The sequence below is a fragment of the Halichoeres trimaculatus genome, unplaced genomic scaffold (assembly GCF_033239565.1).
Source record: "Halichoeres trimaculatus isolate MK-OKI-2021-1 unplaced genomic scaffold, fHalTri1.1 fHalTri1_scaffold_21, whole genome shotgun sequence".
In the NCBI taxonomy this organism is placed as follows: Eukaryota; Metazoa; Chordata; class Actinopteri; order Labriformes; family Labridae; genus Halichoeres; species Halichoeres trimaculatus.
The window spans coordinates 2,326,407-2,347,754 of record NW_027437199.1 but is presented as its reverse complement, the minus strand read 5'-3'; the positions used below and the strand labels follow the sequence as shown (position 1 = coordinate 2,347,754).

Below are 21,348 nucleotides of genomic sequence, written 5' to 3'. Positions count from 1 at the left end.
TCAGGTGGAAACGTAACCAGGTCGTCTCCCCAACAACGGAGGCACACGCCATCCATCAGCAGGGGGGGTGTCAGGGAAATAAATGGTCTGAACGAGTCTGTGGAGGGTGAGTCATTTATTCGAGGGATAGAGATGTCGACGGCGTGAAAGGTTCAGGAGAAGTTGTGAAGTCAGAGAAAGTAGAAGAACGGCTGTTTTTTGGTTTTACTGTAGAGATCGAGTGTAAGAGATAAATGACAGACGAGCTGCCTCTTCAATCACAGCTCTTTAGAGAAACAGGTCCTTCCACTCAGTTTATGTAACGCGGTGTTTGAAAGACGGGAGGTTCACAACCTGATAGAGTGTTAAAGTCAGAGCAGATGAAGTGATTCAACCTCAGTCGACCTTTTGTGCAGATCTCATTCTGTTAAATATTCTTTCATACCAAAGATTTTCTGAATCAGAAGACGCAAAAGGCCACAGGAATAAAAGACGTACTCCACATCACATGAATGAGGTTAAACGCTCAGGATATGAATGATGGACGCTGGACTTTACGAGGCCCAAATGAGATCATGTCTGTGGACGGCTAAGGTGAACAAATAAAGGTTTTAGGGGCGAGAGTGCAACTGCAATGCTCACAGTTACAATTTTTTTCCCTGAATTTATCTTTTTACAGTCCCTGTTTTTCACAATTTGGCATCAGTAGAGTTTTAGTAGCTGCTTCCTTTGCAATAGTCAGAAAATGTAAGAAAACGCCATGTTGAAAATCATCAAAATCTGACTGAACAAAATTTTTCAAAAGGGATGCAGGGTATATAAGTATTAATATCAGTATCAGCTGATATTTACTCATTAGTTGCCGGCATTTTCAGAGCATCTTGAACGATCTTTCAAGACCCAAATAATCTTGATTTCTCTGACTCTGTAAACACCAAAACTACCTAAGAAGAGTGGACTCTCTTCTTTTATGTCTCTCTTCTTGTTTTTGATCCAAAAACAGACAATATGTACCTTTTTTGATCACGTTCATCCCAAGCACTCCATCCTTTTGATCCTAACCCTAACCAATATCGATATCAGAAAATATCCGATAATATCAGTCATTGGTAAATATCAGACATAGGTAAATATCGGTAAATATCGGTCATCGGTAAACATCAGCTATCAGTGAATATCGGTAAATGTCATAAATATCAGTTATCGTTAAATATCAGTCATCGGTAAATAAATTGTAAATATCAGTTATCGGTAAATATCAGTCATCGGTAAACATCAACTTTCGGTAAATATTGGTAAATGTCATAAATATCAGTTATCAGTAAATATCAGTAAAAATCAGTTATTGGTAATTATCAGTTATCGGTAAATATCGGTAAATTTCACTTATCGATATATATCGGTAAATTTCAGTTATCGATATATAGCGGTAAATTTCAGTTATCGGTATATATCGGTAAATTTCAGTTATCGGTAAATATCAGCTTTCGGTAAATATTACTTATCGGTAAATTTCAGTAATCAGTAAGTATCAGTTAATATCAGTTATTGGTAAATATCAGTTATCTGTAAATATTGGTAAATATCATAAATATAAGTCATCAGTAAATATCAGTCATCGGTAAATATCAGTTAATATCAGTTATGGGTAATTAACAGTTTTCGGTAAATATCAGTTATTGGTAAATATCAGTTATTGGTAAATATCAGTTATCTGTAAATATTGGTAAATATCATAAATATAAGTTATCAGTAAATATCAGTCTTCGGTAAATATCAGTTAATATCAGTTATGGGTAATTAACAGTTTTCGGTAAATATCAGTTATTGGTAAATATAATTTATCGGTAAACATCAGCTGTGGGTAAATATCAGTAAATATCAGTTATCGGCAAATATCAGTTATTGGTAAATATGAGTAAATACTGGTAAATGGTAACAATATTAATAGCAGATACAAGTTTCGGCCAAAATTTTCATATTGGTACATCCCTAAAGATGAAGATTAAATGTTCATTTCTTGTATATATCCAGGGAAATCACAAGATTGGTCATGTTTTTGCTGTGGTTTTCAACCTTCAACCGTTATATTTTGCAGCTAATATGAATAAAACAGTATCTTCAGAGTTTTTCTCTCATGAAGCCAACAGGTGTTGATCAGTTTCAGCTCCTAGAGTTTGTTTTAAGGTTAAAATGAAAGAAAGGAGAGGGTTGGAAGTGCTTTTTGGTGCTAATAAGACGCACCAGTACAAAACTCTAACACCGTTCAGGATTTCTGTGATATTTCCCAAACAGCCCCTAAAGTAGTTTCCTCATGAAGAAGCTTTTTTGTGCCTTTCCAAAAAAACTCACAATATCACAGAGTGAAAAAAGTAAAATACAGTTTTCACCATATTTGGAAGAATTTGCAAGTATTGCCACATAAACTTGGTGTGAAAAATAAGTTTGTGGTTGGTGGAGTATTTCTTTGTAGGAAAAATGCTTCAAACCCTACAGTCCGTTTTTTTTGGATGTGTTTTTAGGGGATCCGTAATCTGAAAAAAAAACCGTCACGTTCAGACACCTTACACACTGAATCCGGTGTTCACACACTGTCACACACTCACACACAAGTTTTCATTCATCATCCAAACATTTTCCAAAATGTGTAGAAAAATATGTCAGAAAAATGGGTAAATGTGAGCCTACGGTATCTCTGAAGAGTCAAACTACCCAGGAAAGGAGCTGATGGACGAAAGTTTCAGCGCGAGTGTGCAAACATGATTGACATAAGACAGGATCTAATTTCTTTCTCTTATTAAGCATAAGTTTTGGACGAAAAAACAGTAAGTTATTACAACAGCAACAGGAGTGTCAGCTGTTTGGCATTGGCAGAAAAGATTTGGCAAAAGGATGCACATGTTTAGTCAAAAACGTTGCTCATCTCATTTACAGCGAACGTGTTTCTGTTGTGACAAACGTTTCTCAAAAAAGTGAAGAAATAAAAGGAAAGGAATTAAATTTGAGCTTCAAATATTGAATAAATCCTTCAACTTAACAAAGGACAGACTATCTGCAGCTTTGAGGCAAAACTAGCGTAGTTTCACTTTTATTTTTTGCACTATATTCTATTTTCGAGATGTCCTCCGATCTGTGCGTTACTAATCTTACAATCGGACACGCCTCTCCATTATCCACCTTTCCTGCCATCAGATAAAGTGCACGTGCCCGGTGTTTGTTCCTACCTTCAGGGGGCATCAGGGTCTTGTTGTTCTGCGTGCACCACCCCACCGGGTGCAGCTCGGCAGTCATGACATCACACCAGAAGTCGGCCTTGCGGTCGTCTCCGTACCCGCTGAAGCGCAGCAGCAGCAGCTGGCCGCACGTGGTGATGATGGTGGCCACCCAGTACGTGTCCGGGCTGTTTTTATTGGCCACCTCCAGCTTCATGCCGGGCTGGAAGCTGCTCTGAAGACTGATCTCCACCTGAGAGGGGGAAAGGCACAAGGTTTAAAGGAGCATTCTGCAGTTTTATTAACAAGAAGCCTGCCTTTCAAAATAAAAGCCCTTCAGTCAGAGCTAGCGTCTAATTACTGAGTTCAGCTGCTTCAGGACGTCTCTGCCGACAGGTGCGAAAATCCAAAACAAGGATTAAGACGGGGTCAAGGCTCAGTGGCACGGCTGCACCAGGACGCAAAGGTCACGTTTAAAGTTTTAGAGAAAGGACTGGAGGCTGGAGTTTGCTTTTTCTAACAGAGTCCTCTGAAAGTCAAAGACATCTGAAGCATTTGAGGGTTTAACTTTGATGCCAACCGTCCCCAGCAGAGACTCCTGACCTCCACACCGCGAACACCTTTGGGAGGAATTAGATCACCAATCTCACTAAAGCTCTTTTGGCTCAACGAGCACAAAGTCCCACAGACTCTCTGAAGCTTTCCAAGAAGCGTGGCTGCGGCTGCTGCTCAGTGAAAGGGGCTCTTACTCCGTTTTAGTGCTCGTGGTTTTAGAGAAATCCTCTGAAAAGCTTTCCACGAATGAGACGTCGTTAAGCTCATGTCATGCTTGACTGTGTGGGCCAGAAGCCGCTGACTTTCAGTAAAAACTGAAACTCTAATTCTCCTTATTCCAAGATTTACTGCTCTGTTTAAAACCTCTGCACTGATGCAATAACTGTTAATAAAACTCATCTTTAAATAGCAAAAACTACAACATAACTCCCAAAACTTCTTAGAGGCTGTTAATGTGACACAAGATGCTAAACTTTTTTAAACAACTTTGGCTTTGACTCATAAAAAAACAGCAGAAACTATGAGAAAAAAAATCAACAAACAAACAAGATAAACTTTGCTGTTTGCCCTAAAATAATCAGCAGAGAATTAATAAAAACACAAGATTTTAAAAGTTGAGTTTTTCTATCACAAAATGATGTTGTTCAAAGTTTAGAGCACATATAAAATTTGATTTAATATTATTATACTGTGGAAAAAATATTAAACCATTGGAGAAGAAAAACATTTACGAAACCTAAATTCTTTTCAGTACTTTGAGAAAAAAAAATGGAAATTTTAAATTTTTAGAAAAGTATAACATCTCGTCGAAGTCCAGACTTTTAGGAATAAAGTAAAGAGTTTCATTACAGTTTTCATTACAACAATCAAAGTGTTAAGAAAAAGTCTCAATATAATGGAAAAAATAGGAAATTTCTTAAATAAAATTAAAAATTTGGGAATTTGGTTTAAATTTATTAATTTATTAACAATTTATCAATTTATGAAAAAGCTCATTATTTCATGACTTAAATAACAAAAAAAGCTGAAAATGGGTCTTATTTTTAAGAATTAAATTGAAAAACAATAACTCAACTGAAGGTGAAATTGCAAAAAAAATTGATCTCAAAAGCAAACTACAAATTTTAAGAACAAAGATAAAAACAACTTGACTTCTTGAATTAAAATTTAATGTAGGAGTCGAAACTTGAGATACATTATTTATTTTAAGAAGTTAGTTGAAATATATATATATATATATATATATATATATATATATATATATATATATATATATATATATATATACTGTTTTATGTCCAATATTTATCTTCTGTGAAATATAAAACTCAAATGTCAGTATTTGTGCAATAATCCATAATAAATGTCCCTATTATATACCATTCTTATATTTTATACTTTTATTTATTCAGTCAGTTTTTGTACTTTTTTTTGTATTTTATCATGTTACTTTTTTTACTTTCTGTTGTTCACATTTTTGGGGGGTAATATTTGGAACCAAAAAGCAATTTCCCCAAAAAGTATGTTTGATTCTGACTCTGAAATAAAGTGGAAAGTTTATGACATGTCCAAATTTTAGGAAAAAAAAAGTTGAAATAAAATGTCATAATGAATCTCAAATGTCATTAAAAAAAGCTGAAATTTTGATAAAATAAATAGGTGTATTTCTTCATTTCTTTCTTTTTTTCCTTATCTATCGTTTTCTCTTCCTCTCTGGGTTTCCATTTTTCTACTTGTTGACGCCCTTTGAGCATTATGTGTATCGTCCTGGGCTTTTTGTTCCTGTGGTGTGAATAAACGAGTTGTTTTAGTTTGGATGTTGTTCAGTTTTGTGTGTCTAAAATGTCTTTTCCTTTCTACCTCATAAACAAAAGACCTAATACAAATATTTGTCCTAAAAAAAATGTTGAAAATAAAATCTTAATCTCAGTCAAAGTTGGGCCGACTCATCAGCCAGGGCTTAGCAAAATTTTTCTACAGTGACAGTTTTCAAAGTTCAAATGATTTCATTTTTTAATTCCTCGCACATGCTCAGTGAAGTGGTGTCGTCCTCTCCTGTCTCTTTATCTTGAGCATGTGAACGTTTCCTAATTGGAGCTTTGAGGAAGCAAAGTGCTGATAAAAACTGTAAAACTGCTCCAAACAGAGCCTGAGCTCCGAGCAGCAGCCTCTCCGTCTGTGCTTCTGCAGAGAGAAGCGATAAATCTGCGCGGCAGTGAATGCAGCACAGCATAATGCATTTCCACCAATAGCCAAAGGCTGCTTCACAATCTTTGAGAGCACTACGAGCCCAACAGGATGTTCGCATTCAACAGTCGCACAAACGCACAAACGCACACACTCCCAGTGAATGGAAAAAGCCAACATCTTAGAAATAAACACAATGCAAACGGCCCCGTGACTTCCTGCTACAACAATGCAAACGTGCTGTATCACTCTGCTCCGCTTACGTAACGGAGAGCTACAGGCAAACACTGACTCTGTGTGTTTCTGTGTGTGTGTGTGTGTGTGTGCGTGTGTGTGGGCCCAAGAGAAATCACTGTTTCAATTTGTCCAGGCACACACACACACAGAGGCAGAGATGAGGGCTGCTCTTTACTGAATCACATTTTTCTGGGGAATTCATGGTCTGATTCCCGGTGACTCAATCCACTTACCGACGAGGCAATTTAGCCTCCCGAGAGGCGCTCGACGAGCACACACAGTTTGTCCGACATCAGAGGAAAACACACTCTCATCCAGATTCATCGCTGCCAGTGATGTAAGAAAGTGAAAGGCCGACACACTTCTTTAAATCTGAAGTGGGACACGCCTCCACCTTTGCAGCGCGGCAGCTGAGCGCTGTGAGACTCAGCCGCTCTGTCAGCCGCTCTGTCGGCTGAGATGGATAAAGACCTCACATCCAGGATAACCGCGCTCGCCCATCTGGCCCTGCGCTGTGATGTAACATGTCGACGCTTGCAGAGCGTTGAAGGCAGAGGCAGAGCTTTAAATATCACCAGATCTCTGCAGGAAAGTCTGCAAACTTTGGAGGTGCATGCTACAAATTCAGCTTTCCCATTTTTCAGATCTGTAGAGTAAAAACCCTGGATGGTCAGAGGAAACGTGCAAATTATCAATCATCAACTTTTCATATTGTGTAGAAAACTGGTCAAAATGCAAAGGATGAAATGCAAGTATTGCTGAGTTTTGACCTAAAACACAAACTTTTGAAAACAGCCTTCAGGGTGGATTTTTTCTGAAACACTGCGACCACCGTTGCCGTGCAGACAGCAAGCTAGGTGTTCTGTCAGATTTTGCAACCCACTGAAAATTGCTACTTTGTTGTTCTGTGCATACTCTCAATGTCATTAGTGTTACTCTCATAATTTTTGTCTCCTCGTCTCAGCGCTGGAGTTAAAATCAGAAAGAAAAACGGACAAGAATCAAAAAATGCTCCTCCCCTAACGTACAGGTAAAAACACATCAGAACTAGCTGGGATTAATGACACAGGGATATTAAGGTAAATATTAATGATTTATTATGCATTGAGTACTGTGAGCATAATTTCACAATGATGGACAGTGCTATGGACGCAGCTACAGTAAAATAAACAGCGGTAGCAAAATTTGACAAAGCAGCAAAAATCGATAGATGTGTTCCATCAGAAAAAGCATCAGTAGCAAAATTAGTGCACGATGACAAAAACACACTGTTAAGACATGCCAAGGTTAGCATTCAAGGTTTTTTACATGTAAGTTTTAAGAGTGTGTAACAATGTTTAATGTTGTGTAAGTTGCACCTTTGTGAATTTAAGATGAATGTAACAGTAAAATCACACGTCCACCATTATCTAATGTTTGACTATAATACGGTATTTCAATGTAGCGAAAGTTGCTCATTGTGTGTTTACAGTTTGACTGAGTTTCTCATTACTTGTTTATTTATTTTTGTGTTTACAGCTTGTTCTTATTTATCAGCATCAGCCCCGAAAATCCCATTCCAGTTGGGCTCTAGTGCAAATGATGCTTAAAACACCTAAAACTCCAAGGTCTTCCCAAAGCCCCGCCCCTTGACTCCAGAGGGCTGGCCAATCAGAGGGAAAGGGGGTTTCCTTAAAGAGACGGCAGCTAAAACGAAGCATATCAGACACAAGTTTAAGTAAGGGTTCTCTAAAACATCAGTGAGAGAAAAATGAATTTTTTGTTTGGCTGCAAATCATGTAAAGCTGCTTCGGAGCCACCAGGGGGACAATTTGAAGCCAAAACTAAATAACCTTAGAAAAAAGTAAGGCTACACGATATGCTGCTCTCACAATTCAATTCTTTTATGATTTTTAGGGTGCTGATTTGCTTTAAATTGCGATTTTTTGATATTTCAGACTGTTGCGATTTTTAGTTTTCTTTTTCAACACCAGACTGTGTGAAAAAGTTGCATGATGATGACGTCTACAGACTGTTTCAGGAGCACTTCATGTAAGTCAGAGGAAAACATTTTGTCCTCTGCTGGAGAAAAGTGGTAACTTTTTCTAATCCAGCTTGAAAGACTGAAATGAAAGATTTAAATTTAAACAAAAATACCAATTTTTTAACAAAGAAAAATAAAATCTAGAAAAGATTGACAAACTATCCTCCAAAGTGTATCGTGTATTTCTGTTTCTTCAGCTACGTCAGTGTTTTTCTGTCTTTCCTCTTTTATTCTTCATGTATACCTTGCTTCAAAGCGAAATATTTTACCCAGTGTTTTAAATTTTGCCTTAAAGTTGATATTTTACATTTTATGCCTTCATTCTTTGATATAATTTCACAGGAGGGATATCAGTGAGTGAAATCTTTCCAAACAAAACCAGAAGAGCTCCGTCTTTGAGCGATAATACCTGTAATTATGGCTGTTTTCTGAGAGTTTTGTCTAAAAAAAGAGGCGTCTCGTTCACGTCAGGGTGTTATGAACGACCTGATCCACTTCAGCTTTCCCTTTGAAGATAATTCACCGTCGTTTTGGCTCCACAGATGAGTTAGCGTTAGCACACAGAGCAAATCAGAAGCAGGGTGAGTGTCAAACATGGAACGAGGAGTTTCAGCGTCTCCTTCGTCTCACAGATTAAGCAGGTGAGCCTGACATGCTAAACACGCCGCTGATGGCGACACGCGGCTCAGGTGACCTCTCAGCTGACCTGGACGATGATTGTCTGTCTGAAATAACTCAGCTGGCCGCGCTTGGCTTCACCTCAGTATCAGATACAAGTCTGAGCCAATCAGAGCGCAGCAGGGTCAGCCTGGACAGAGCCGCTGCCAAAAATGTACCTTTCAGGACAGATCGCTGCTCCCTCTGAGAGTTTCCAACCAACGGTGTCGAAACAGAGGAAAACGACCTGATAACATCTGAACAAGCTCGAGCCTTTTTCAGGGAGCGTTCAAACTGCTTCACGATATTTAGACAGAGATAAAGAGCTCACACATCTCACACTCTGCAGGAAAAGTGCTGATTTTAATCACTTTAAGTTTCCAGAAATAAGCCGTCGGCAAAATCCGTTCATGAGGAGCAGATTTTATCACTTTGTTTACAAAAAACAGAAACAATTTCTTCAGAGCCTGAAATAATAAGAAGCTGTGATTCCTCCGCCTGAGGTGCACTGATCAGCTGCTGCTGGCTTCACAATACAATCATACCAAATAAAGACTGAGACTTTTAAAGTTACACAAAGTTCACAGAGGAAGAAAAAAATGTGACACGTGACATCCCATTAATTTCTCTCTAGCGCCATCTAACCACTTCAAAAAAAACACTAAAATGACCATAACGAGGGTAGGGATTTCATAGAGACATAAAACCAACGTCAAAATGTTTGTCTCGTTGTGATGCACAAATTACCCAGGGGGCCGAAAGCCCTGTCTCGCACAGGATAAGACTTTTCCACATTTTTGCCCTTTCTTTAAAAATGATCTCCTCCGAACCCATAAGTAGTATCGGCTTGAAAATCGCTGAGATGACAAATTGGACCCTGCTTTACAAAAGCTATTCGGGATTTTGTTGTTTCAGAAATAGTTTTCGAATGGCGAGCTCTCAAAGTTGGTGAACATGTAAACAGCCCTCTCAGCTCCCTGCATAAAAATGAATGGGAGTGGAAGATCAAACTGTGGCATTTTGGCTTCTACACAAAAAAGTAAAAGTCCTACAGCTTTAAAAGTGACATGGATGGATTCCTGACAAAATTTCCAACAAAAATTTCACATTTTACAGTGATTTGGGTAAAATTGTGGCCTCTGTGAGGAGTTGTTTCTAAAACATCTGTCCTTTCACTCCTTAGTGCAGCTGCAGCAGTTCTGTGATGATGTCACAAACTCATAAGGAGTTCCGTGAAGCTGGTCATGTGACTCACTGAAGGCGGGAAAATGCTGTTTTCCACACACAGAGATTAAAAAGGGACCAAACCTTGACTGTGGAGGCAGTGTTGCCAACTTAGCGATTTTGTCGCCAATTTTGGGGACTTTCTGGACCCCCCAGTGACAAAAATTAGAGAAAAACGACTAGCGACAAATCTAGGGATTTTTTTTGGTGGTAGGCGGCTCCAAGATCACGAGAGGAGAGGGAGAAAAGTTTATCGTAAAGCGCTGTTTTCTGTCTTTCCCCCGTTCATGCATGGCCAGCTGTACACTACGGGCACTAGGACGGCTCAGTTGACAGGTAGGCAGCCTGTCCCACAACAGATATTTTGATTTCTGCTCTGATTCAATTTTTTCGTGATATGTTTTGCCAATCTCTTTCTCTGATAGTGAGAAAGTGCAAATATTGGTGTCAAAATTTTTAACAATACAAACTCCAACACTTAACTTCATTCAAAAACCTTAAAGCATGAGTTTATTAAACAGCTCCCAGACTCAGCAGCATGTTTTATAAAGTTAAATGAGAACTTAAAAAAAAAAAATAGCTTAAGTTTTGTACCATTAATAAAGTTTTCCAAAATCTTAATGTAACTGTGCTAACTGCACTGCTGATTGGCTGTTTCCCGAGCCATGGCTCTGCTTGTAACCAATCAGATGGTGCTGTGGGTGGGACAGTGCTGGGGACTGAGTAGTGACTGCAGACAGGGGAATGGCTGCATCAGAGCTGCAAAAACACAGTTTTTAATCTGTTTCTTATCGGCCGTCGGATTAAAAAAAAGGCAGATGCCGATATGCTTCAAAATGCCAAATATCGGCCTCGATAATCGGCCTGGACAATAATTGGTCTATCCCCAGTTTGACATTCTTCAAGCTGCACTCACCAGAAGATTTGCCTGCTGTGTGTGGATAAAAGCATTTTTAAAAAGGAATGAGGGGGATATTCGTTTTTGAAAATACCCGACTACGTGTGGACAAGGCCTCAGTCTTTTGCTAAATCTGCCGATCTATGTGGACACATGCAGACAGGAAGTTAAGTACTTTCCGAAAAGATAAGGTAACGCTGTGATTATCTCTTCTGAACTGTTAAAACTCAACAGCCTTAACTTCAAACTCAGTTCATTCACAGTTATGGGGAGGAAAGAGCTCGGGACAACTTCTGCAGCAGGTCGTGATGCCTTCAATAACGTAGGAAAAAAGAACATCAAACTAACCTGACTCCTTAATTTCACTGTCAAAACAATATCACCCTGAGCAACCTTAAAGAGACAGTGTAATATATTGAAAACAAGTCTTTTAACTTTATTCAAAAACGCAATTATTAAAATAAAAGTAGAACTAAATAATGACTATTTTGTGACAAAATTGATTTGCCTTTGAGCAAATTTGTCTTCATGTAATCCGCTGATTTAATGCTTAATAATCATCATTAATCCTCAGACAATCATCGAACAGTTGAAATCTGTAATCGCTGCATCTCTACAAAGGAGGCATTTAGGGCGACAGTTTGAAAGTCATTAAAAATGCAGCATACTCCTTTAATCCCAGTGGAAAAACTGGCTAATCTCGTTATAGTGTGTAAGCAGTGGTTGATGCTTTAATGATGAATTGGACCGCGTCGCCCCGCCCTGTTTGAATGCGCTGAAACACAAAAGATGTTGAATATTAACTCCAGTGTTTACATTTCTGTTTGTGTGTGAGGATATTTCTCCTGAAAGCCGTAATCTCACTTCAAACTCCTCCGTCATTCACTCTTTCTCCTTTCCTCTGATTTAATCATCACCTTCAGCTCCCGTCTGAAAACCGGCTAAAGCCGCCCGACCACGTGCGTCACAAAGGAGCGAATCCAGAGCGAGCAGCGCTCTGAAATATGTCCTTAAAGGATTTCTGCAGATGCTACTTATCCCCAGGCTGTGTTTAAAGGATCAGAGAAAACACTCACATGTCTGAAGGTGGTGTGAGGGGCCGCGTTGGCCCCCGTCTCCTCCATGTACTCCTCCCAGTTAAACTCCGCCTCCTCCTCCATGGAACCTGCGTCTGAGAAAACACATCAATCATGGATAATTGTCTTCAGACGAGCAGAGGGGTTAATCTACGGGAGAGGAAACAGATTAAATCATCTGTGTCAGGGTGAAGTCAGCTGATCGACAGGTTGTTTCTGAACGAACTGCTCACTTTGTCCACACCAACCAGTTCACACCAGGTTTGATCTGTCAGAGTCTCTGGAGACTCCTCAGAGGAGGATGGAGGACTGATCCGGCTCCGTCTAATCAGAGGGGACGGTGGGAGGCTGATGTTTTGATGGATTGAAGCGTCTGCTGTCTTCGTTTCTGCTCTCACGTTATAGACTCCCTCGCTAACAAACACTACACAAGTGTCAACAATCGCACCGTTGCTCCTTTCTCCTCGCAGTCACACACACCGCTGGAGTCAACGCCAGCAAAGAACGATTTAAAAACTTGTTAAAGTCTAATAGAAAAGTAAAAAAAGAATCACTTCCTGTGTAGTTTGCTCCTGTTTTGTGCCTGGCTGTGACTAAAATGAGACTTTTTTAATGAACAGATATAATTTTCAATCAATATTAAATTCTAATTCTTTCTCAAATGATGCCATCGTGGATCTTACCCTGAGCTGACAACATCTGAAACGCGAAGAAACAACAGCATTTAGAAAACATACCAATGGAATTAAGAAATATGGGTGTGCTTGTTTTTAAAGTTTATTTTTAGGGTTTTTAATATCTCTCAGGCGCTGTGGGGACCATTTGGAAAAGCTCCTGTAAATCTGACAATATTCAGATCACGGCTGAAAACAGTTTTGTTTAGCTTATCATACAACAACTGAAAGTATTTTATCCAGACCCTCCTCTTTGAATTTAATTAATCATTTTTTTGATTGAATCATTGATTTTATGCAATAATTTTATTTTACGATTTGTGATTTTATTTTATTTAAGCTGTAAAGCACTGGGAATTGTCTTGTGTATAAATTGTGCTCCACAAATAAACTTGCCTTGCCTTGCCTGTTTTTACAGTATAAAGACTCCATTTCCCATGAGCACTGGTACCAGCTTTTTTTTCTTTTTAGTTAAATTTCTTTTTTATTTCTTCCCCATAAACAGGTTAAGATATGTACATAAATGTGCATTATAACAATAGACTACAGGATGTAAACATACCCATGTAAAATTTGTGCACAAATTTAATGAATACACAATTAAAATAAAAGAAAAATAACACAAATGAATACAATTTTTTATATATATTTTTTGTAAAACGTCTTTGAATATCTTCAAAAAGTGCTATATTAATCTCTTTTATAGTTATAATTATTATAATTATTTTATAATTATTATTATCATTTCATTTCACTTTTTCCACAACTTATAATAATATTTTCATTTTTATTATCATTATCATTATTATATATACATATTTTTTTCATTTCATTTTTAATCAATTATATTATCATTTTTATTTTTTATTTATAATTATTATCATTATTATTGTTAAATGATAATATAAATGAAATTATGCATAATAATAATGATAGTAAAACAGAAAAATACGTACCAAATAATTAAAGCAAATCAATCAATCACAGAGTTAAAACAAATAAAAGACAAAAAGTGAATTAAAAAAACAAATTCCAAACCTTAATAAAACCCACCCAATTCTTGGATTCCTGTTTAGTTCCTCTGCTGTGATGTCACTTTCCAGCTCAAGAGTCCAACAATAACAAAATTAATTAAATGTAACTAATCTAAAGTAATTAAAAAGGATTTTAAACATCAAAACTTATATTTTATACAAAAACAGGGAAAAAAGATCATCTAAATCTTGCAAAAAAAAAAAAAACTATAAAAAAATATTTTAAAATATTTTTTTTTCTTTTGTTTTGTGGCGAATTGGAGGTTAGCATTTCTGTTTGTGAATTGTTTTGCTCGTCTGTAAGGAAGAATTAATGGAATATTAAATTTTTTTTTTTTCTGATCATGTGTTGATTTAATATTTTGTAAGAGAAGGAGCAGATATAATAAAAACTGTTCTTCTTTCTGCTTCTTTTCATTCATTTGAGTTTTTTTCCCCTATTTTTATATCGTAAATATATTTTTATGACAACATGACCAAAACTAAACATCTACACGCAATCAATCCAACAACCCAGACTGGGAAACTGTGATAAAGCTTTTTTTTAACCCATTTTAGAGCTGATTTGTAATTTTGTAAGCAAATCCAAAGAAGAGACTTTACTTTGCAGGAGATGGGAGCTGGTTGAGTAAAAACACTGTTATTCAAACAGTTCCTGGCTCTGGTTGGATATAAAAATAGATCTGATCTAGATCTTCGAGTTCATCTGGCAAAGTTTCCTCCCTGAGTTTTTTAAAGCTGCAGAAAAATGCCGCACCCGTTCGTCGGCGTAACATTACTGAAGTCTTTAACAGCTTCACATGCCCTCCAGCTACAGTTAGCTAACCGTGCCTCATTACGAATACGACCAGTGAAAACAATAAAAGTCACGTTAGCGACAAATGTTCGAAAACTGCCTCACCTGCGTTCACCTCCTCCTCCTTCCCGTTGGTGGAGCAGAGCGGCTTCATGGCGGTGAGGGCCAGCAGCTGATCCTGACTCTGACTCTGCATCGTGCACCTTGACCTTTGACCTCAGGTGAGTCAGCTCTCCTTCACTGCATCCTCCCCCCTCCTCGGCCCTGAGACGCAGAAACAAACAGAGTCATTCTGCGCCGTCGAGCACGGACTGGAAACGTCTCCTTTTTGGGAAAAATCCTCCACTTTCAGATTCAAAGTGAAAGTTTTTGGCACCGCTCAGAGAAACTCCCCGCCGCTCAGAGAATTCCCCAGAAAAATTAATCTCACAGACAGGAAACACTGCCCTTTGCAATTTCTGCTTCTTCAGAATTAAGAGCAGAGGAAGTGGGTGGTTTGCATGAAATGAAACGGCATCAAAGGTCGAGAGAGAAACTCCAGAGATCTTAACCAACAAACAACTTCAGAAAAATGAGCCAAAACAGTTTCAGAGTGTAAGAAAATAAATTAAATCCTCCGTTTTCAACCCTCACGCTAATTTCCAGCCTCATTACAGACGAGCAGAAAGCCTGTTATTCAGCGTAATTGCAGACCAGTCTCTGCCCGTCCGGGCCGCGCTCTGTAATATCAAGTTACGCATATTGTCTGTATTTGCATACGGCAGCAAAACTCCATCAGATCACCAATCAGAGCCAAACAAAGAGGGAAAACTGGAAAGACAGAAGTGAAACGAGGAAATATGACCACAAATATGTGTTGATTCAGAAGCTGCGATCACCAGGTGTTGGAGGATCTTGATCTTTTTCCCCCTTTCAACATATTTTCTGCGTCGTTAAACCTGATAAAGAGTTCAAGTCATCAGATTTATGGACTCAGTGAAATCCAGCTCCACCGCAGAGCGTTTCTGAGACGCGGTTTCTGATCTCAAACTGTTTATTTCAGTGTTTGTTCGGGCTTCAACCGCCGAGTCGGTTTGTTTTGGAGAGGTTTGTGGAGGATCTGGACCCTCGTGAAGACTCGGTTTGGGAGGAGTTCAGCGCCAGTTTTTCTGCTCAGACTGATGCTGTCCCAAAACCAAAGAGCAGATACTCGAATCGACTCAGAGCTCGGCCGACAGAACATCAGCGGATTATGTCCACACATCGAATTATCATCCAATCCAGCTCCTCCTTAAACGCTGAGTCTGATTTTATGTATCATCACTAAAGCTGCAACTAACGATTATCTTAGTAATCGATTACTCTGAAAACCAAACTTGCATCATTATTTTAGTTATTTTGCTTGACGATAATTTTCCAAAATATTATTGCTGATAAACAATATTATTGTCAATATTATTTTGATTTTTTTTCCATTTTTCATTGATGTAATTATGATAAATGGGATAATAAAGTGAGTACACGATATCAAAAGCAAGAAACTTTAATTTCTTAAGAGTATTTAACTGTAATTAAAAGGTCAGGATTTTTAAATAAAATAAATTAAACAAAAAATATTATAAATTAAGAGTATTTAACTTTAATTAAAAGGTCAGGATATTTTAAATAAAATAAATTACAAAAAATATATAATAAATTAAGAGTATTTAACTGTAATTGAAAGGTCAGGATCTTTTGAATAAAATAAATTAAACAAAATATATTATAAATTAAGAATATTCAACTGTCATTAAAAGGTCAGGATCTTTTAAAAAAAAATAATTAGAAAAATATATATAATAAATTAAGAGTATTTAACTACACCATATCAAAAGCAAGAAACTTTAATTTCTTAAGAGTATTTAACTGTAATTGAAAGGTCAGGATCTTTTAAATAAAATAAATCAAACAAAAAATATAATAAATTTAACAAACAAGAAAGAGAAAAAAATACAATGAAAATGAAATGGACTCTTTTAGAAAAAAATTCATGTCAATGAAAATAATTAATACTAATCAAAAACAATCAAACATAGACCCTGTCTCTAAAGAAAAAACAAAACTCCAAAAGAAAAAAAAACAACAATAAAAACTATAGCCTAAATAAAAGGGAGTTTATACAGTTCCTGAATTGTTTGTAACATGTACTTTTTCCCAGTCAATCTGTACTGTCTGTCAAACATTTTGAACATTTCTGGCTTTAACCGTATTGAAGGGCTGCATTTCTTTGGTAATGTATCTGTCTTTGAGCGCCACCATTTGGCGCTTTTATTTCTATTTACTTTGCCGACCAAAAGCCTCAGTAAGAGCGGATTGTCAAAGAACAAGGCTCCCCTGCACCTCCCCTTCTTCTTCTTCTTCGTCGCCACTATTTTCAAACAAATGCCACATATCAGCTGGTTGGTGTTCATGAGCTCAAACTTTGTTCATTCTGATAAAAAACTAAATATTCCCACACTGGGACTGTGGCAGGCGGCTTAAGAACCGTATCTTTGGTGCCATCACTCATATTAGCGTGTTTCCTCCTTACCCCTCAGGACGCTCGCTTCAGCTCTCTCCGTGTGTATGCGCCAGCAGCCCCGTCTTCACCCCAAAGATCGCATTTTTGACAGATGCTCACTCCGCTATAAATCTGCTATAGAACCTATGCACTCCGATGTTAGGAAAGATAGACGTAGTGAGCCATCTTCTCATTCAGCCTCTTTGGTGGAAAGAGAGGAGGAAAACAAACAAACATGCACGTGTCAGTTTATCGAGGCTGGAAAACTTACCGAGGACGTTTTTATTTATTGTTCGGTTCATCGATTTATTGATTATCATGACAGGCCTAAGATATATACAAAGAAACAACATATTAGAACTAGAGGTCGACTGATATGGGTTTTTTGGGGGCCGATGCCGATGCTTTCCAAATTTGGGCAGCCGATGCCGATATGCATAGTCGATTTTTCCAATTTGATATTCAGGCCGATTGTTAAATAAATATTTATTTATGACATTTTTGTGAAACGCAGCAATTTCTGAGCAACTAAAAGAAATCTATTACAACAAGTCGTGTCCAGTCCTCTGAACATTTATTCAGCTTTCAAAACAATGACATATTTTGTCTGAGTAAACACACAATGTAACAAGCAGTAGTAAACATTCACACTCTTCTTAAAATGTCAAAAAATAAATTTAAACTTATTCATATAATTTGAACAAAAGTATGTAATGTATCCAAGTGGTTCCACAAGTTTGAGGTGCTCATCTTTTTTGTGCCTGATCAAAAATTGCGTCATTTTATACAACGGATCAAAAATCGGCTTTTTAAAAGAAAATAAGGCCGATGAGCGATAGAGACAAATATCCAAATATCGGCCCGATATATCGGCCGGCTGATATATCAGTCTACCTCTAATTAGAACATAATTAAACGACCAGATGCTACAATTATAAAGTATAAAAAGTGATATGAATGTATTTTCACTTACAGAATCAACAATTTGGGCAAAATAACAGAAAATATCTTTTTATATCATCAGATTTAGAGCTTAGTGGGCCAAAAAGGCAAATAAATAAAATTGTGTCCTCAAACTTTTCACCTGCCCTAGCACTATCTGTAGCAGCTAACGCTAATGCTAACATTGGTTTAAAGAAATCCTCATGGTTTTCAAACAGAGTGACGATAAAATAAAAAGACGTAACGGAGTCCTCAAAGACAAAACATTTGAAGGAGTGTTTGTGGGATTTTGTTGATTTTCATCAATTTTATCGATTTGTCGTCGCAGCGCGACTCGTCACTGATGCTCGCCATGTTCTCCCCCCTCTGGAGTCTTTGCTGCTGCTCTCCCTGCCTTTGCTTTTCACATATGCACATGAAAGAAAGGGAAGGTGTGCTCTCCCCACCTCATGTATATGAAATAGAGATAGACCGATATTTGGCATTTTGGAGCATAACGGCATCGGCTTTTTTTTTAATCCGACAGCCAACGGATGCTAATTAATATAAGCTTCAAATATTGGTTATCGGCCTCCTTGGCTACAAATAATCGGTATCAGTATCAGCCTGAAAAATCCCATATCGGTCTGTCTCTAATTTCAACTCCAGAAACAAAGATTTCAAGTCAGAAACAAGCAGATTCTCACACCGCAGGAAGAGAAACTCGTAAATATTTACTGATTCATCGATTTCTGTTCCAGGTAGTGACATCTAACCACCTTGTTCCTGCATATTCTTCACTTACTCTGTGTACAGCGTCAATAAAGTTTTATAACAGTGTCAGATGATGACAAAGAAAGGTCTTGGTGCTCAAAATGAGCAGTTTTCAGAGTCAGATGAAGCTGATTGTTATAAAATGAAAAAGGACAAAAACAACGAAACAGAAAGGAGCAGAAAAACACTCACGTCTCCGTCACAAACAGGTCTATTTCAGGACAAAAGCAGCACAATCATCCTCACAACAACAGACCCTGTGTGTCACTCGCCTGGCGGTCGTCCCGCAGCGGGTCACGCAGTCACATCACCGCTGACTCACTCCACGACTTCCACCCACTCCCATCAACCCGGCAATTATCACAGAGGCACGCCGCCGCCGCACATCGATCCCCAATCAAGCTACAAACAACTCCACGGTCGGCTCCTCGCCTTCGACTCTGACATCAGAGCGAGCAGGAAATATCCGTAAGCTGAGGGTCGGCATCCTGAGACGATCCGAGGAGAAGAGACGGCGAAACGTGAGAATCAAACGTCCAGACGCCAGCGTCAGAAACTCCCAGAGATCCTGAGAAAATGAGACAAAGCTGGAGCTGCTGCATGAGCCCAGAGTGTGTGTGTGTGTGTGTGAGTGCGTGTGTGAGTGTGTGTGTGTGTGCCTCCTCCACACACTCACACACAGACCCCTGACGTCCCACAGTGGCTCCGGCAAACATCCACTGCGTAAACAACAAGCTGAGCTAATTTGGCTCACATGACGCTCTGCTCGCTCTGCGCTCGCCTGCTCCTCGCCGTTTCCCCTGCTCCTCGCCGCGCAGACTGCAGCGGCACTGACACATCGCTGTCGTCAGCGTGCAGCCCGCTCCGCCGCTCATTAAAAGTCATTAAAGCGCACTCCAACGCCCCGTATCAAACGGTGCGGGGAGGAGTTCACACAGGAGCGTCCTCTGGAGACGCTTTCCTCTCAGTCCTCATTTAGACGAGCGGCGTCTGCTGCTTCCAACACTTTGTTCAGCGTTTTAACCACGAAGCCGCGCTTTAAAGTCAAATATTCAGCACGAAAAATCAGCCTGAGATCAACGGGGAGGCAGCGAGTTTCATGATCTGGATGGAAATGTCTGGATTCAGCTTCTAAATGGGACAAAGAGCTGCTTTTTTCAGACTTCATGCACTAAAAATGAAACTTTTTTCAGCTTTCTGCACAGAAAACTGCACAAATTAAGCATTTTACTCACGATATGATGAAATTTATGACAAAAACCCTTTGAAAGTGTGAAATAAAAGTCTTTATCCTGCAACAAACTACATTAAAGCACTTCTGAAAGCTTTTAGAGCAGGTTCTTGCATGATTTAAACAAAACTTTAGAAGCACTTTCTGATATTTTACATATTTTTATACGCTGTATGATGACATTTTGTACAAAAATCCTGCAAATTAAAGGAAACAAACGTCCAACTACTTCAAAAATCCAAAAGTCCTCCAGGTCTTAATGCTGCTGCACATTTCTTTTAAGCTCTTTTTAAACCTTTCCAGACAATTAAACTGCATTAGTACGCAATTTTTAGGCATGACATGAGACTTAAAGGAGATTTTCTGCTGTTTTCAGGAAGTTTAAAAACTAAAAGATGTCATATTTTACCCCAAAATCTTGCAAAATTTGGCAGAAAAACACCTGATTTCTGAAAAATCTGAGTACTCTGTGTCTTGGTCTGAGCTTTTGGCACGGTTAGCGGCATAAGTTAAACAACTTTAGAGATATTTGGGCATTCAAAACACATTTTAGACCAGAAAATATTACAAAGAGGGGACAAAATGCTGAAAATCCTAAGAACTTTAGGTCATTAAGCTGCAGCACATTGCACATTAAACACTTCCTTCAGCTTTTAGCTTTTTAGCTTCCTTTAGCTTCATGAAGGAAACATAATTAAGACATTAAACTAGACTTAAAAGCTAGGCTGTTTTCAGGCAGTTTAAACACGAAAAAGATGTTATATTTTACCAAAAACCCTGAAATAAATACTACTCCATGTCTCTGTGCTGCAGGATCCTCAGGTTTAAACACCTGTGTTAGCTTCTGTGCATGAATTATTTCATTATTTGGACAAATTCAGGACATAAACTGGACTTTGAGAACATTTCAGGCACAATATACAATTGCTGATGACAATAACATGAGGTGAAGGAAGAAAAAAAGATGACTGATTATTTGATTACTGCAGCGAACTACCATTTTAACATGTTTGTCAAATTCATGCCTGATTGTCATGAAGTGCCATTACATTTCATGAGCGATTTCACAGCTTTAGAGGATTTCAAACATATTTACCCTAAAAATATTTTGCAAAAATTTGGCAGAAAAACACCTAAAAGCTGCAAAATCCAAACACTCTGTGTCTTCACGCTGCAGCGTCGTGCAATAATGAACTTTTTTAGGCGTTTGGCAAAGTTAACAGCATGAATCAAACTACTTTAGAGACATTTCACCAGCTTAAAGGCTCATTTTTTTGCTGTTGTGGACGTTTAAAACACATTTTTGACCAGGAAATATTACCAAAAGGAAACAAAATGCTGAAAAACCTAAA

At 38.2% G+C, this 21,348-nt stretch overlaps 1 protein-coding gene across 4 annotated transcripts in view; it reads right to left on the bottom strand.

Annotated features, from left to right (window-relative positions):
- Positions 1–21,348, bottom strand: part of sfmbt2 (Scm like with four mbt domains 2) — a 63,688-nt gene that overhangs the window by 35,198 nt on the left and 7,142 nt on the right. For 3 of the 4 annotated variants that reach the window (XM_074698438.1, XM_074698441.1, XM_074698439.1), the window contains exons 2-4: positions 14,658–14,816; positions 12,049–12,143; positions 3,204–3,444 (exon numbers count right to left, since the gene is read on the bottom strand). In XM_074698438.1, coding sequence (XP_074554539.1) covers positions 3,204–3,444; positions 12,049–12,143; positions 14,658–14,748 — 427 coding nt within the window. In that variant the 5' untranslated portion in view covers positions 14,749–14,816. Of the gene's footprint in view, positions 1–3,203; positions 3,445–12,048; positions 12,144–14,657; positions 14,817–19,037; positions 19,528–21,348 lie in introns of those variants that run through there. The other variant, XM_074698440.1, reaches the window with a different exon arrangement.